General features: G+C 40.3%; 1 protein-coding gene across 1 annotated transcript in view; it reads left to right on the top strand.

Moving 5' to 3' along the window:
• Positions 1-16,066, top strand: part of MRPL1 (mitochondrial ribosomal protein L1) — a 17,623-nt gene extending 1,557 nt beyond the window's left edge. Inside the window, exons 3-10 of the mRNA XM_009880633.1 lie at positions 124-235; positions 1,394-1,637; positions 2,739-2,822; positions 4,357-4,428; positions 4,650-4,761; positions 6,183-6,283; positions 13,850-13,931; positions 15,915-16,066. Of these exons, the coding sequence (XP_009878935.1) occupies positions 124-235; positions 1,394-1,637; positions 2,739-2,822; positions 4,357-4,428; positions 4,650-4,761; positions 6,183-6,283; positions 13,850-13,931; positions 15,915-16,066 (959 nt within the window). The remainder of the gene's footprint in view (positions 1-123; positions 236-1,393; positions 1,638-2,738; positions 2,823-4,356; positions 4,429-4,649; positions 4,762-6,182; positions 6,284-13,849; positions 13,932-15,914) is intronic.
• The last annotated feature ends 191 nt before the right edge of the window (positions 16,067-16,257 follow it).

Here is a 16,257-nt window from a genome sequence, read left to right as displayed (position 1 = left end):
TCGTGGCGGGGGGGGCGGGCGGTCGCCGGCAAGGCAAGGCCAGGCCAGGCCAGGCCAGGCCGGCTGGCCGGCCGGCCCAGGCCACGGTCCCTGTCTGAGGCGATGTTTTCTTTTCTCTCGTAGCGTTGGCCCCCCATCGCGGGTGGATCTTCCCCGGGCTCGACCACCGCCTGGCCGCTGCCCCTGCCATGGTGAGCGCTGCGCCGCCCGTCCGGCCCTACGCTGCGGCAGACAAGTGAGTGCGTTCCCTTTCCTCCGAAGCAGCTGTCTTGGCCGTTGGATATTTACAATGTCAGGGGGGCCTGGTGGTGGTAGGGGGGAGTCTGTGCTTTTTTCGGTGTCTGCAGTGTCACTTTAACAGCCGAGCTGGTTGTGGTGGCATCTCACAAGCTGTTAGCTCCTAGAGAAACAGCCTGAGAGTTAAGGTTTAAGCTGGACTTGCAGGGAGTGTATTCTCTTCATCTTGTAGTAATTAATGTCGCAGTTATGGAGAAGCATTTACTTGATATTTTTGGTGTGTGTTTTTAGAGGGTATGGCTGGATTATAGCTTAAGGAGTACTGTCAGCATGATAGCTGGTGAGTTTATGGCATCTGTTTCACACAGTTCCTCTTTTTGCTTCAGGTTGCTTTTTATTGTTTGATTTGTCATTTCTTTAAAATTTCAGTGTAAGTGGGAGAAGTAAAACGAACCTCTGTCTATAGGACAGTGAAGTGGATTGTACACCAAGTGTTCTGAAGTGTTGTTGACTCTTTTACTGTAGCTAACAGAGGAACGGAGTATCTCATCTGCCTGTTACTTTAATATTTTTTTTCATTGATGAGAGCCTTTGGAAATAGGTAGGAGGATAAGGATTGGGGCTAGTGTTTCTTTACTGCATGCAAAACAGTACAGGCAAGGGAGGAGAAACCTTTTTTAAAGGTGGGACTGCTATGATCTGCTGTAAGAAGAAGAAAAACCTTGCAGGTGGGGCTCCTTTTCATTATGAGGAAGATGTGTGGGATTTGCTTGTATTTAGAAGCAGGTTGGGCAGAGTACCCACTGCCAGGTCGTGTGAAGGCAAGACCTGTAAAAGTGTGTTATCTTAAACTGGTTTTGCTTTGATACAGTAGCAGGTCATTAACTTGGTTCAGTGCTGCATAAATATGGCTGTGTTGTTTGAGGAGCTTAGTTGCCTTTAGAGCTTTTGATTTCTGAATGTTTGATTTCTGTCTTGGTCATCTGAGACAAGTGACTGGGATGAATTTAGGGATGCTGTTCGTCATTGTAAAGAACATTCCTTGATTACTAATTGCCACTTAATGAGCAATACATGACAACATCTGCTTTTTTCTTTTGGAACACACATGGAAGTCTTTGGTTCATGACCTAACAATATTTTTCGTTTGTCGTAGAACTCCAAAAAAAGGTTCACGAAAAACCAAGCAGGAAGAAACAAAAAAGAAACAAGTAACTAGGAGGTGGCCTCTGATGAGCAAGCCTGTGGATGACGTGTACTTAACGTGGTATTATGAGCGGCCGTCGTATGATGTGGAAGAGGCTGTGGGTATGCTAAAGAAATTTCAGGAATTGGACTTCACTTACCCCAAACAGTATGTCTATATTAACGTATTCCTAGATATGGCACTACAGAAGAAGGTACGTTGGAAGTATATATGGATTTTGATACTTTTTTTTTCTTTTTTAACATGGGAAGGCTGTGTTTTAAGTGCAAAGCAGATGCTGCTGTCGGCCTTCTCAGCTGCCCCTTGTGGCTTCTCTGATTGTCAGAATAAGTTGAGCTTTTGCAGGTGGCTTTGTACCTTTATACATGTATAACTATTACATGTCCCTCATACTCCTGAGGTGAAGATAGCACCATTGAGGATTTTGAAAATAGGCAATTATGTGACTGAAATTCAAGGCTGGACAGAACTGATCAAACTAAGCTTTACATCTGTTTGGGCTTTACACTTGAAGATGTGTTACCAAAATCATGTGTGTGTTTTGTTCTGGGATGATTGTAACAGGTCGAAGTGTGAAGACAAGCTTCTTCCCACCTCTGTCCTTCATCTTGGTTGTTTTGTGTTTGTTTTTCTTTTTTTTATAATGTTCTTTGCAAGTATGCTATCGCTTGTTTGTCTATGATGTTTTTGATTTAAAGGGGTCTAGCCCAGCTCCGTCTTTCTCTAAAAGTCCTTCTGCTTCCCCCACAAGTAGAAAACAGGCCGCGTGAAGAGTTTGGTTTCTTTGAATGTGTAACTAAATATCCCTTCAGTATACCAGGGGTTCCTTGGAGCTAGAAATTAAGGTCATGCTTCAAGAAATGCAGCTCTTGGTCCTGCTTTCGGAGGCTGTGTGGTATTGCTAAGGTTTGGTGAGGGACACCTTCCTTGCTGATACTTTGCGTCAGCTGTTGCATCAGAAACATCACTTAGATAAGCTGCAACTACAGCACAGTGTGTTATTGGCTGCACCTGAGCCTGGCAGCAATCATACACTGGAGCTGCTGATCCCTGCCTTTTTCTCTTGGGCAAGCAGCAGCAAAATTAATTAATGACTCTTAAGTTTGAGTATATACCAGCTGTAAAAAAGCAGTCGAAACTTAAGCATCGTGCTTGTTAGTTATGACCTCTGTGCAAAGAAATTGTGGTTAAGGTTGCTAAATCTTTAGGGCACCAGCTCCAAGTAATTGTATAACTTGCCCTTAAGTGCTGATTTCTTTTTTTGTTTTAATCCTTTTCTTTCTTTGCTTCATAGAAAAAAGTGGATCCATTTGCAAGCACTGTTCTTCTTCCGCATCGCTTTACAGATGAAATGAATAAGGTCTTGGTTTTCACAGAGGTGGGTAAGCCTGAATTGCTTGCTTTGTGCATGTTACGTATACTCTTACAACTAGTTCCCATGCAAGTACTATACCTTTAATAGACTGCAAATACTTTACAGAACTCAACCCTGCTCTGGCAGGAGGGTTGGACTAGATGATCTCCAGAGGTCCCTTCCAACCCTAACAATTCTGTGAATTCTGTGAACTCTTAAGTCCATCTAGGATTCATCTTCAGCAGCGTTGTAATGTATTAGCATGCGTTCATTTCCTTCATCATGGTAGCTTTATTTGTATGTAGATTATTCTAGCCATGCACTTCGGGATCAAACATCTGCATAGATGTGACTAAGGAGATGATTAAAGATCACTTATAGATTAAAACCTTTGTCACCTTTTTGTAATACAGGCAGACGGTTTGGTGTAGCGGCGGTGTCCAACCCTCCTGTCTTAAGCCTTATTAGGCAGTGCAGATTGGAAGCGGGTGTTATTCACAGTAACTTGTGCTGTAACAGGATACCTTCGGGGAGGAGGGGCAAAGTAACTTCTCAAAACCCCTCAACAACTTAACAGCCCTCTTCCCCAAAACCTTTATCTGCTCTCCTAGGAGTTCACTAGTGTGAAATGGTGTGTAGAGCAGTGTGTAGCATCTGTATGAGACTAGTTTCAGCCTCTGCTGCTGTCCTTCAATAGTTAATTATTCCAACAGAATAGACCTACATATATCTGTACGAGATTATCCAAGAGAATTGTCACAGATTTAGTTGACTACCCTTCGGGCTTAATTTTTGTAAAATTCTCTATCTGAGGAAGACCAGAGCGTTGGTCTTTGGTGCTGTATCTCACAACCTTCTCTCTTCTCTTATCCCACGTGAATTTTGAGTGATCCTGTGCCTTGTGAAAGTGTGTAAGTGGAAAAAGGTTGAGCGACTGAAACACTTGCTATAGTGATTCTGGCTTTGAGTCATGAATATCGGCTTGAGACAATGTTTTTACGAAACTGGTGCCTTTTACCTTTCTGTATTTCAGACTATTAAAAGGGAAACCGCACAGAGGACAGATGAGATGAACTTCTAAATGGTCTTAGAAGCCAGAGTGTAATAGCACTTACAGAAGTTGAATAGCCTTATCTTAGAGCTGGTTTTAGTAGCAAGTTCTCTGCTTTTCTCTAAGGTTAGAGTAAGATGTTAGCTCCATCCAGTGGATGGTTTGCTGTACTTTCCAGGGAATAGAGGTGGGAGAGAAAGGGCTTTGGATAGAGCTCTTGAGCAAATGAGACGGGCTTTTCTTCTTCTTCTCCAGTAGAAATCGACTAAAGAATTGACGGTTGCTTCTTGTTGGGACCCGCAGTGAAGTAGAATTGCTGCTCCGATACTAAATCGCTAGCATTAGATATTTTAGGTCTTTTGGTTACCTTAAACTGTTCTTTCTTTCCTAACCTGTAAATAGCCTGTTCTTATACCCAGTTGCCCAAGATAAATTGCCTATGCAGTGCTGTTGATAAAGACTAATTAGTAGTACAGATCTTATTACTTTTTTTTGTTCTCTCAACAGAATGAGCAAGAAGCTGAAATAGCTCGAGAGAATGGTGCTGCTGTTGTGGGAGGAGTCGAATTAATCAAATGGGTATTTTTTTTGCATTTTTTTTTTTTTAAGAAGCATATAAATATGTTAACTTAGAGGGGGAGGGAGCAAGAAACGGCATGTCCAGTAAACTCTAGCTTGAAGTTAGCAACCAGTGTGAAGAGTGAGAGATGGGTTTCTGTGCTTGGACATGGTTGTAGGTCAACCAGTGTACTGAGGTAATCTATTGTATTCCTAAATATATTTAATTGTTTTTATTGCAGATTTTGGAAGATGAAATCCAAGTGGACTTCTACATAGCTGTTCCGGCAATAATGCCTAAGCTAATACCATTAAGGAACAAACTAAGACGAAAATACCCAAGCACAAAAAGAAGTAAGAATCGATTCTTTCGTATAAATTTCAAGTAGTGAACACGATTTAACTCTAGAGGTGACATTGAAATTTTTTTTCTGAGAATGCATAATTACATTGAGTATCGGACTGTATGTCACTGAACCACTTGTTTCATCTTAGATAAGACTAGTTTGAGGAATCTAGAACTGTGCTTTTCTCCTACAACAGGCAAATGTGGGATTAGAATCAAGGTAAGTTTGCCTGTTGGTTGCTCCTGTGCTTGCCAGCCGTTATGAACCATAATAGTATTGTGCAGTTAACCAGGAAAATAGAACCAACTTGAAAAAAATATAATCACTGAGATTGTTGTGCAGTTGTCTGGATCCCAGCTTCGTGACTGTTACTGCTGCTTCTGCCTGTTCATTACTCCTCAACAACGGAGTTATTTATGCTTTTCCTTAGTATAGCCTGCTCCCTTATCTGCGTGGTCTCTCCGTTTTCATAACGCTCAAGACATTTCCACTTCAGGTCAGATTTTCACAGCAACAAACATCGGTGTCTCAATAATTTTGTCCTCCCTTGCTGACTTAACTTTTTTTAGCTATGTGTCAGGAGTCTATTTCAAATATTAAAAAAAAAATAATAAAAAAAAGAGCCTGTGCCAGCTGTGTGAAAGCACTGAGTCTTGAACCACACATCTCACTTCCCTACCCCAGCTTCTTAACGTTTTACAGGCTGGAGGCAGTATTTTTAGGTTTATGAACATTTGGCACAAACCTATTAACTTGTGAAAAACATTGCAACCGAGAATACTCCAGATATTTTTTTGGAACGAATGAAAGCTATAATATGCCATTATGAACTTGGTTTGTAGCTTGTCCAGAGCCGATTTGTCTTGGAGCTGTGGAAAGATGTGTGGGAGAAGTAATGCTTTGCTTTGAAGCGATTGAGTGTCGGTGTAAATCTGTCAGATGAGCCCTTGCAGCAAGGAAACTGCTGCCTTGACTTGTGGGAATGGCTGGATTGGGGCAGTGTGTTCCAGGTAGTGTGTTACCTTGCTGTTATGTAGTTGTAGACTTTGTTTTCAAGGAATACTTGGGGCTTGTTCTAAACCTAACTCAGTAGGTTTTGTCTTTCAAATTGCTTTTATAGCATTGAGTAATAAAGCTTTGTTTTATATATACATAAACAGGTTCCTTATTTGAAGTGAAGTCTTAGTTACGTTTCCTGCTATATTAGCTATTCATGTCTGCTGATTAAGGAGGAAGGAGGGAAGACAGAAATTATTTAAATAGTGTATATGAGGACACCTTTGTCTTGTCCATGAAACTACATTTTTGATTGGAGTTTAACTGCCTTAATTGAAAGACTGTATTTTCTCTTGACTAATACCACACTTAGGCACGCTAACAAGCATTACTCAGAGAACTTTTTTGCCCCCCCCTTTTTTTTTAAATTAGATTCTCTGGGCCATGATATTCCCAAAATGCTGCAGCTCTTCAGAGAAGGCCTTGAGTACGTGGTAGAAGATGAGCGTGTAATCAAGACAAGAATAGCAAGAGTAAGTTGTATATAGAGTTCTTAAGTTTTTTCTACTGAGCAGAACCAGTTAGTATTAAAAGAGGGGGAAAAGCATGTTTTTAATCTGTGTGTTCCCAAGATTTTCAACCACGTTCTTCAACTGACCTGTGAAGTAAAAGGAACTCTTAACTCTTCAGCTAATGCTCTGTGTGTTCGTAGTGTACGATCATAGAAGATGGCTCCGCTAAAACTGAGAGCAAGGCATACCTGATGCGAGGAAGTTAAGGATGCCAAGAATGGGCTTTGTCTTTGCCACTATATTGGCAAGGAATCATAAAAATGAACCAAATAGGATGAAAAAGGTACTATTCCCAGTAATCTTGTGAGTGGACATCTTAACATAGATGTCCACTCCTTTCCTCCTTTTACAGCACTCTTCTGTGCGTAAAATAAAGTGTATTGGATTATTTTTTTTTTAAAGTAAATAAACTATAGGTTGAAAGTCCATGGTCAGCATGCACAGGTGGATCAAAAAGTGTTTACTTTAACCAATAATTGAAGACTTGTTTAATTTTGCTAACTTTAGTTCTGGACAGGAGCAAAAAGCAAGAACTGTTTGCACTACACCTGAAATATAAAATTAACTTGAACTTCGCTGTCATGTAAGAAAATGGGTTGCGTAAGAGCATCTTTTTTCTCCCCCCTTTTTTTTTTAAGGCGACAGGAGCAAAAAGCAAGAACTGTTTGTTCTTGCAAAAAGCAAGAACTTTTTTCTCCCACCTTTTTTTTTTTAAGGTCTTAATATGTTTTCCTTCATGGTTTTTGTTTTCTTTATTTATTTTCCCTGCTCCAAACTGTGTTTGTCGTTTTCTTTCTGTCTTTTTGTAATACTGCCTAATTTTTAGTTTAACTGAGCCTGGTGCAGAAAGAAAGTGTACAAGACGTTGAATCCCCGAAGTTTTGTGTGGCGCTGTTAGAGATAAGCAAGATTATTAATGCTGCCTCGCTGCTCTGAGTTGTACGTTTGAATTTCAAGGGCTTGCTTGTCTATATGACACTTAAACCTAAGGTTTTTGGGACTATTCTGCTGACGTGTGTTATATATTACACTTTGATACAGGCAGGAAGTATCTTTAGCTCTTTAAGTTTAGTGGACCATGTGAAATGTCTCAAATCCATAGATCAGTCTTGATTTCAAGTATTGTGACTTTATTTTTTGCTTTGGACTGCTTAAACTTTAATCATTTAATACTGTAGATCAGCCTAAAAAGACCTGCAAATTAAACTTATTGTCAAGTTTCTTCCTGCTTAGTAAAGAAGAAAAATCATTTTTGAAATGAAGGTGAATGAAGAACTCTGATGTCTTGACAGTGTCCTGTGGAATTGCAGCTGATTCTGCTTAGTGTGGCGTCCTGCAGCTGTGGCTCGTTTCTGAAGTTAAGACCATGTCCTGTTACCGATGTAAGATGTTGGTGTTAGAGCTGGTGTTAGGTTCTGTGTCTAGGCAGCTCAGCCCTGCAGTTTCATGGCATTTCAGAAGATTTGGTGCAGCCGGAGATGTCACTCTGTACAAGTAAATAAGTTCTTGCGAATGAACTCTTCATCTTGGATCAGCAACAGTAGGATGAGGGTTTGCTTACAGACCCTGTTCATCTGTGTGAACTTCATGTCCATTACGTGGCAGAGGTGACTGTAACACTCCACGCACAGTGTGGTATGTTTTGTCACACTGTTGTGTATTGAGTTGTGTGCAGCGGGATGACTCGGTGGTTATGGCTTGTGTGAAATGTCTCCACCCTCTCTAGCTACTATCCCTTACCTGACCTAGTTTTCCTACTGGTTGCGCAGCGGCGCTGGAAGGAAATTGAGTGCAGGCAAGGCTCTGGGATGCTGTGAGAGCCTTGAGTGGTTATGCAGATCTACTCGCCGCTAAATCAAGAGCTTTTTAAATTTAAGTCTTGTCAGTGAGAAAATAATAATTTATGAATTACGCAGAAGCACGAAGATCTATTGCCGTATTCCAAACAGTAGCGTAGATGTTTCTGGGAGTCTGCCAAGCTGGCGTTTCTCAAAGAGATGTTTTCCCTTTGGCGCTGCTGTCTCGTGTTGCCTGTTAGTTCAATTATGGCCAGTGGCTTGATGTAATGCTGCACTCCCACATAACTCAGCAGCCTCAGTGGTGTTTCCTTAGTAGTAATTGAGATGTCTTTGAAAAGCCCAGGAGTTGGCAGCAGTTAAGTTTAATTAGTAGATCTGAAGTTAGGAAACTGAGACTGTAAATGTTCTTTTTAGGACATGGAGCTTAAAGCAGAAGAGAAACAAATTACGACACTCGGGATATCTCCTTCAGAATAAACCTATCTGCGGAGGGCAGCATAAAGTTTTTTGGGTTGGTTTTTTTTTTTTTTGAGGGTTTTGTCATTAAGTCTTGAGTCCAGGCCAGGTGCTGTTGATCGTTACAAAATTCTCTTTTCCCCAAGATGGACTTGTCTTTAGAAAAATCAGGGTCCAGATGTGACATCAGGAAGGAATTTCTAATGTATCTCCTCTCTGTGCAGAGAGCTGCCTGCAAAATGGTTCTTTTGTGGAAAAGAGTAAGATGGTTTCAGGAGGTGAGACTTCAAGGTTTATTCTGAAGGATGTATTTCCTGGGAAGGGATGTGTTTACAGGAGCGCAGTTTTATTCACAGGGTTAGAAGTAGGGAGAGATGTGTGCTGAACCAGAAATCTCTCAAATTTGGTACACAGAAGGTAGAGGTGCATAGGAATGAGAATTAAGGCAGGAAACAGAAATGCCAGTTTGCACTAGAAATAACGTCTACCTCCATTGGCTGTTAATGGGATTGAAGGCCTGAAGTGTCAGTGTCCCTTGAAAAAGAGAAAAACAAAAGACTAATGGATCCTTAGCTTCGAACTCCTTAAAGGAGGGGGAGGAAAATCGCGGAGTTGAGGGAGGGCTGTGAACTCTTGCCATTTCGAATGCTGGAGAGTTGAAATATGTTTGTTGGGGGATGAGGGGAATAATGCAAAAAAGCATAGGTTGTGACAGTTGTCTTTTGTTACCTGAGCTCTTCTTTATTTGAGAGATCACGCGGAAGGGCTTGCCTGTCTGCAGTGCTATTTCTAAACAGTTCCAACTATTGACAAATCTAGGATGAGAAAGACAGACTTAAATCACGTACCTTGGAGTTGAAGGTGTTGCGTAGCTCCTGCTGGTGCTGGACTGTATCTGAGTAATGTCTTCCTAGTAGTCTTGTACTGGTAAAAGGCTTGAGTTTGGAACAAAATGGGACCGAGGATGTGGAAAAAGTTCTAGCAAGTTAAACTAGGAATAGGAAGTGACCCTTTCCAACAGCCTCAGTAAGGGTATTTCTATGCCTATGTGTTTTTTTTCTTTGCTGCAGACTGCACAGGGCTGCTAGCTCAGAAATGCATCCACACTGAGTGCCAGGATGAGAAAATGCTATCTGCACGGTCCATGTTGTTATAGGCTCCTACACAGAATTCTCTTTTTTTTTTTCCTTATTCTGACCTTTTCAGGAAGGTTCATAGCTGAGCTGGAACACATGAAAGCAAGGCCACAGAAAATACACCAGTGCTCTTCTCTTATTGATACTGGCAGCCCTCCAGATAGTCTGCAAATGGTGCAGAAATGTTGTTCTGCGGTGTTTGTCAGTGCTTACCTGTTGGTTCGGGGGCTTTCCTTTTGTTCTTGAAAGCAGAGATGTGAGTTTCTGCCCTTGCTGTGTGATGAAAGATGCTTGATGTCCCAAAGTAATGGAGTCGTCACGTTGTGCTGCTGCAAAGCAAAATAAAACTCGTTAGGAGTAGCTCTAAACCTCATTTTTAAAATAGGTGTAGTTAACATTTGGTGTGGAGGCATTTGAAGACAAGTTCAGTAGAGTCAAGTGTTTTGTGTTGAAATTAAGAGAAAATCTGGTTATCATATGATGATGCAGAGGTGGCGTATTGTTACGGGATGCTGGTCAAATTACCATTGGTAATTGCTTGGCAGTTTATTGTGCCCCACAAAGGTCTCGCTGTTGCCCAAGGTAAAATAGGTGAAAAAGGTAAATCTCTTAACAGAGGGCACGAGGAGACAAAAGGTACTTGCTTGAAAAACAGAGCTATGAACTCATGTCTGTTTTCGTGAACTCATTTCTTGTTTTGCGTTTGACTGAAAGATAAATAACTTTTTTGTGGATAGTTGGAATTCTAGATCTTGCTGTTGAGGGAGCCAAACCTGAAATTCTGGGTCTCTAGGGGTTTTCTATTCTTCTTAGATTGGCTTTGTTCTTAATTTGATTCCATTAATTTTCTGTAGCTCAATCTTTTTTTTTTTCGATGTATAAAATTATATGTACTGGGTTTTACTTCATTTTATTTGTCATCTTTTATTTGCTGGTTCCCAGACTGTTAAGTATCTTGCATAGTAATCAGGCATGTCTCAAATCACATCTCTCCCCTGCACCCGGGAACAGGATTATTTTTTTTGGTCTGTTGTGATGTAGAAGGTGAGTTAGCCTCATTCTCTATAATCTTTGCATCTGCTGGACTTGGCTGTCTCGCTCTTTTTGGAGGGAGGTTGTTCACGCTCTTGAACTTGAATATTTGAAATGCTGGAGTCCTTTCTCCGCTTTATCCCGCGTGGTGCTCACGCTCCGTACTGCTTCTGCCATGTAGAACAGCTTTGCAGTGCCTACTTGTGGTTTTTCTTACTGGTTAGTTCCTAGCTTTATTTTCCTTCCCTCTGGTTCTTAAAGCACTGAGTGAAATAGCTGGCAATAATTTTCTTTTGCCCAGTGTTAATCATTTTGCGTTAGTCATTTCTCATCTTCTACCAAGTGTTTTGGTCCTGCCATCACTGCCATTCCTTACATGCGTGTTATGTTCAGACTGCCTGGTAGTTAAGTCTGCAGCACAGCTTTGGTGTTCTGAATGATCTCTTGATACTGTTCCCTAAATACAATTTAGAAAAGCAGTTCTGTGGTTAAAGCTAGTGTTTAACAGCAGGGAATCTTTGTTGGTTTTCATTTGCATATTTAGCCAGTTGCAGTCTTCTGAAGATCCCCTACAAGATGAGAATCATCGAGACTTCATGAATCAAGTTTTAAATGTGATCTGTTTTGGTGAAACTTGTGCAATGCTGACTACTAATAGGCAATTTCCCACTAGGTGGCAGAGTTAGTGGGAGGCCCCTTTCAAGGCAAATATAACATGTCCTTATTTAAAAAAAAAAAAAAAAAAGGGAACAACTAACTTCCCTGGACCTTTTTACAGCACCTTGTGCTGCTCTAGAGAGAAGCGTCCTAAACTTTAAATGGTAAGATAGATAAAAATTTATTTCTGTGTTAACTGTTGTATATGCTATCATTTTTGAAGGTCTTTGGTGGTTAGGTTGTATTTATGCAAAGTGGACTAGAAATTGAGTTATAGTTGCTCCATCTGCAGGCATGGTTATTCTTCAGGAAGGCTCAGGACTTAACTATTGAGCTCTCCGTGCAATCGATTTGAACAGAGTAGTTTGCACAGCCTTGAAGATCTGGTCCAGAGTGCTTTGGTCAGTTTGGCAAGGGTTGAATTAAACTAAATATCTAAGTGGTGATATACCACGACTGCGTATACACGAGGATTTAGTGTGGAATACTTAATTGGAAGCTGGAATGTTTGTTTGGATGTGGAAGCTATTTTGAAATAGTTTGAACCCTCTGAGCATTACCTGTCTTCATTATGGAGCTGTCAGCATCTCAAGTAAATTATGGTATGTGATCTCTTGGGATGTGTCATGTTGTCTGACTGAATGCAAGTCACTCTGTCCTATTTTCTTGTCTTAACAAATACAGAATATTAACTAATGTCTTCCTATTTTGAGATGGGTCTTGTCTCATAATGTGTTGTACTTCTAAATCCTTATAAGATGTGTAACTTGTTTAGAGCAACTTGCAAATTCTGTCTCTTACGAATGCTTCTAGACTTCGTTACAGAAGATGAATGCCAAGTAGCTCACTGAAATTGTACCGGACCTTAGTGTAAGGTTGAGAAGCAAACGCTATTTGAGCCTTCATTTAAAGTATAGTTTCTAATTATTTATTACCAATGGTTTTGTTTAAATGGTTCTGAGTATTCCTTTATTTTGAATTCGATACAACTTGATGAGTCTGTCAGCGAAGTGAAATGCTCAGCATTAAAAAACAGATTTTAACATCTGTTAATTTATGAATGATTAAGCACTTTCCAATCGGCATAACAGTGATAAAGAAAAATGTGTTCTGGCCTGTGTCACAGGGGAACTGCATTTGGATTGTACGTCTGCCAGAAGAGCAGAAAGAGAGATTAACGTGCCAGATCTGGGAGGAGAGTAGTCAAGTATAACAGTATTTCTATTGCAAAGTAATGCATACATTTATAGATAAATGAGATATTAATAAAATGTGGTCATGATACATTGGGAGGTGATGGAGAGGAGGAGACCCCAGAAACAGAATTAATTCTGTGAGAATAAATGCTATTTTTTTCCCCCTTAATTCCATAACTGAAACCTCTAGAAAAAGAACCTGATCTTTCATGCAGATAAAGATATGTGGATGGTATGGGTGAGACCAGATAGCAACTTAAATAAAGCATAGCAGGCCATTATTAAGTCTGAGAAATGCATGTTGAGCTCTCCAGGAGCTGAGAGAGAGGTCAGTCCTGGCTTTGACTCCCCGAGGGTGTTCAGGTGGGCCTGTTTTTTGGTCATAAGTTGCATGTTCTTGAAGAGAGTCCAGATGAGATGAATAGCAGTCATGGTTTACGGTGATCAGTATATGAGGGAAGATGGAGATACTAATTTTTTTGGCGGCAGTGTTCACTTTCAAGTTGAATGGTCCAGTGAGGATCACGTATGTGTCTGAAGTGAGGTGTGCTTGAGCGCTCTGTTAGATGAGGACGTTGGGCAGAACGAGGAGCCATCAGTCTACAGTTTTTGTCAGAAGGTCAAAGTGCTATGGATGGGAACACAGGGGTGTGTAAAAAGGGAAGGTACAGAACGGCTATATGTTTAGAGCTCAATGCTTCCATGCACTTTATGTAAAAAGCAGATGCTCCATGTAATACGTTAAAATGGGAAAGAAAAGGGGAAGAAACTCTATCATTTTAAATGATTCATTTGGTTCTGCTGAAGTTCGTAATACCTTCCATTTTAGATGGTTGTGTTTTTTGATTTGATCTGTTTTATGGTCTTTGACAGCTACTCCTTGAAGTTTCTTTCCTCAAATACTTTATTTTTCGTATGATTTTTGAAATAACCAACACCACCCTTGTACATATATAATGATTTTTAAGACTTTTTACCTATTTAAGGCTACATGTTATTACAGAGCCGTAGGAATTCAATGTTACGAGTACAAATATGGAGCATAATGATGAGCGTATAACCATGTATAAAATACCTTTTTCCTCCAAGTCATTTGTATAAGGCTGTTAACGGGATTTGTAACTCCTTAACAGAGAACACGGAGAAACAAAATCTGTCCAAATGTAGAATAAATATGTACCCAGTGCTTTCAGATTTATTAATCGAGGCTTCAAGTATCACCATGGCTAACTTTGCATTATCCTTTTTCAGCTGGATATGCCCACTGAGCAGATAGTTGCCAATCTGAAAACAGTTATCCATGATATCTGCACGTTCAAGCCATCAACTTACGGTAAGTAGCTCTTCCTCTAATGTAGTTGTTGAAGTAAAGCAAACAAAATTAAGAAATCAGTGTTCTTTACTGCGTTGTCATTAAATGATGTCACTGCTTTGTCTGCACTGGGACGGGAGGAGGGAGCTGTTAGGCCACTCGTTAAATCAAGACCTAAGAACCTGACAGCCTGTAAGGGCATGAATAGTATCTGCTCTCATTTATGGGAGTTCTTCATTGCACCGCAGCGCTACGTAAGTGTCTGTGAGGAAAGAAATGCGATGTTCTACAAAACTCAGTTTGCAGGCTTGATGCTTAAATGGATTAAAGCCATACAAGGAAATCCTTACGAGAAACGGGGGTCTTCAGCATCTGTGTGCGTCGGTATTACCCCGTTGACGTGATGCTGTTGTGGCTCAATGCAAAAAAAATATCTGAATGTGGAATCCACCCGCAGTTGCCTTAGGTAAAACCTGTGCTTCAGTTAACATCTAGACTGAGTTAGCCCTATTTGAAGGTATAGCACCATTTTCTTTTCTATAACCAAGATACTTTTAAAATTTCTGCTGCTACAAAGAAAAAGCTGTTAATCTTTTTCTCTTTTTTCTTTTTTTTTTTCATTCCTGAGCAAAAGCATCGGGTTACGAAGGAATAAAGGTGTGAATTCTGTCTAATGTTCCTGTGGGTTCTGCTCACAGGCTGTGAACTACTAATGCGCTATCTGCTCTTTGTCATAATGACCTAAACTTTAAACAAATGTCATCTGCTTAGCTGGAGTGGAAATGGTGATTTATTAACATAATTTTATGGAAGAATAGCCTTGTTCAAGCTAAGAAAATAATTTTTTAATATTAATGTTGGCTTAATGTCTGCAAAAAGAATCATCTTGCATCTCTTCCAGCGATGCTGTTAATAGTAACTACTGTACAGAGAACAGACTGTAAAAAGCCAAGTACACATGCTTTTAGAAACATTTCAGCCCAAATTAAAAGTATGAGGGGTTGGTTGACTTGAAATATGAGTAAATAGAAGCAGAACGCCAATGGTATTTCTGTCCTTAATAAGTTTATATGTGAACTACACCAACCTAGTTAAGGGTGACCTCTTCTGGTCTTAGCATTTCTACTGATCTTGCGCTATCAAGCCTGATTCTCGTGGTGAGTCTTCTACTGGCTTAATTAAAAATATTTGCCGTTTGTAGGAAGCAAACTTGATAATTAACGATAGGAAGCAAACTCGATAATTAACGATTCTTTACAACAGTGGAATCTAGATATGCTTGCGAACAATCAGTCACTTTGACCAATTAGTTACAGTTCCTTAGTTCCTTCTAGACGTTCCGTGTGCAATGGCATGTCTTCATGCAGCTGTGTAATTATCACTAAAATGTCATTCCTCTGCAAGTCACTTGATCTAATGCAAGACTAAAAATACCACCAGATAAATGTTCTCAGAGTATAATGTAGATATATTTAATCTTCCATAAAGAAATCTGACTATTTCTGTAGTTCTTGTCAAAATGTTCCCTCAGCATTTCATGATGGGATCTTGAATTAGGAATGGTTTCTTTTGTGCCCTTAGTCAGGTAGGAATATTTGGGTGGTGAACAAATTTCGCCCCGCATATCTTGCCGATCAGGACCACTTCCCAAAGTGAGTTCAGTTCACCTCTAGTTCTTTTTTTTTTGGAGGAGTGTGTGTGTGAAGCTTTACTTGTATGTTCTTAGGCCCAGGGGCACCAGTGATGTCAACAACTGGTGAGGCACCCAAGGAGTGAGGTCGCCATCGAGTTGGTGCCTTTTACGGTGCCAGAGTGGGAATTGCGTTTTGAACTCCGTCTGCCAGGGTGGATGTTAAACTCTCTGTACTGAAGGGATGTGTCTACAGGTGCAGTTCTGATTCGGGTCATGTGCTTGACACAGTATGGATTAGTACTAAGATAAATCAGCCTGAAGACGTGAGAAGTGATAGAGTGAGTGAATTGGTGGTGTTCCTTGTTTTCTAGGTCCTTTTGTGCAGAAGTTGGTTATTAGATCTTCAACCAGTGAAGGGTTGCTACTGAAACTTGATGGACTTCTGCCTCAGGTGGAGAAAGTAGAAGAAGAAAAAGATGCAGAAGATGGAGAAAAAGATGTCCAAGAATCTGTTAGTACCTGATGTCTTTCCTTGTAGATCTGATGATCAAGTTGGAAGGCAAATGATGTAATTCAAATCATACTTTATGAAAAGAAAAAATAAATCTAACTTGTGAATTTCACTTGTAAATTTTGTGTAACAAGAAACATTGTCACTAACAGGAGTCTGTTGTCAAAACCGAAGACATCTTAAATTCCTTCTCTTGGTAGCTG

Source organism: Charadrius vociferus, unplaced genomic scaffold, assembly GCF_000708025.1.
Source record: "Charadrius vociferus isolate BGI_N301 unplaced genomic scaffold, ASM70802v2 scaffold1010, whole genome shotgun sequence".
NCBI lineage: Eukaryota > Metazoa > Chordata > Aves > Charadriiformes > Charadriidae > Charadrius > Charadrius vociferus.
The sequence above is the reverse complement of the archived record's forward strand: the minus strand, read 5'-3'. Positions and strand labels throughout refer to the sequence as shown.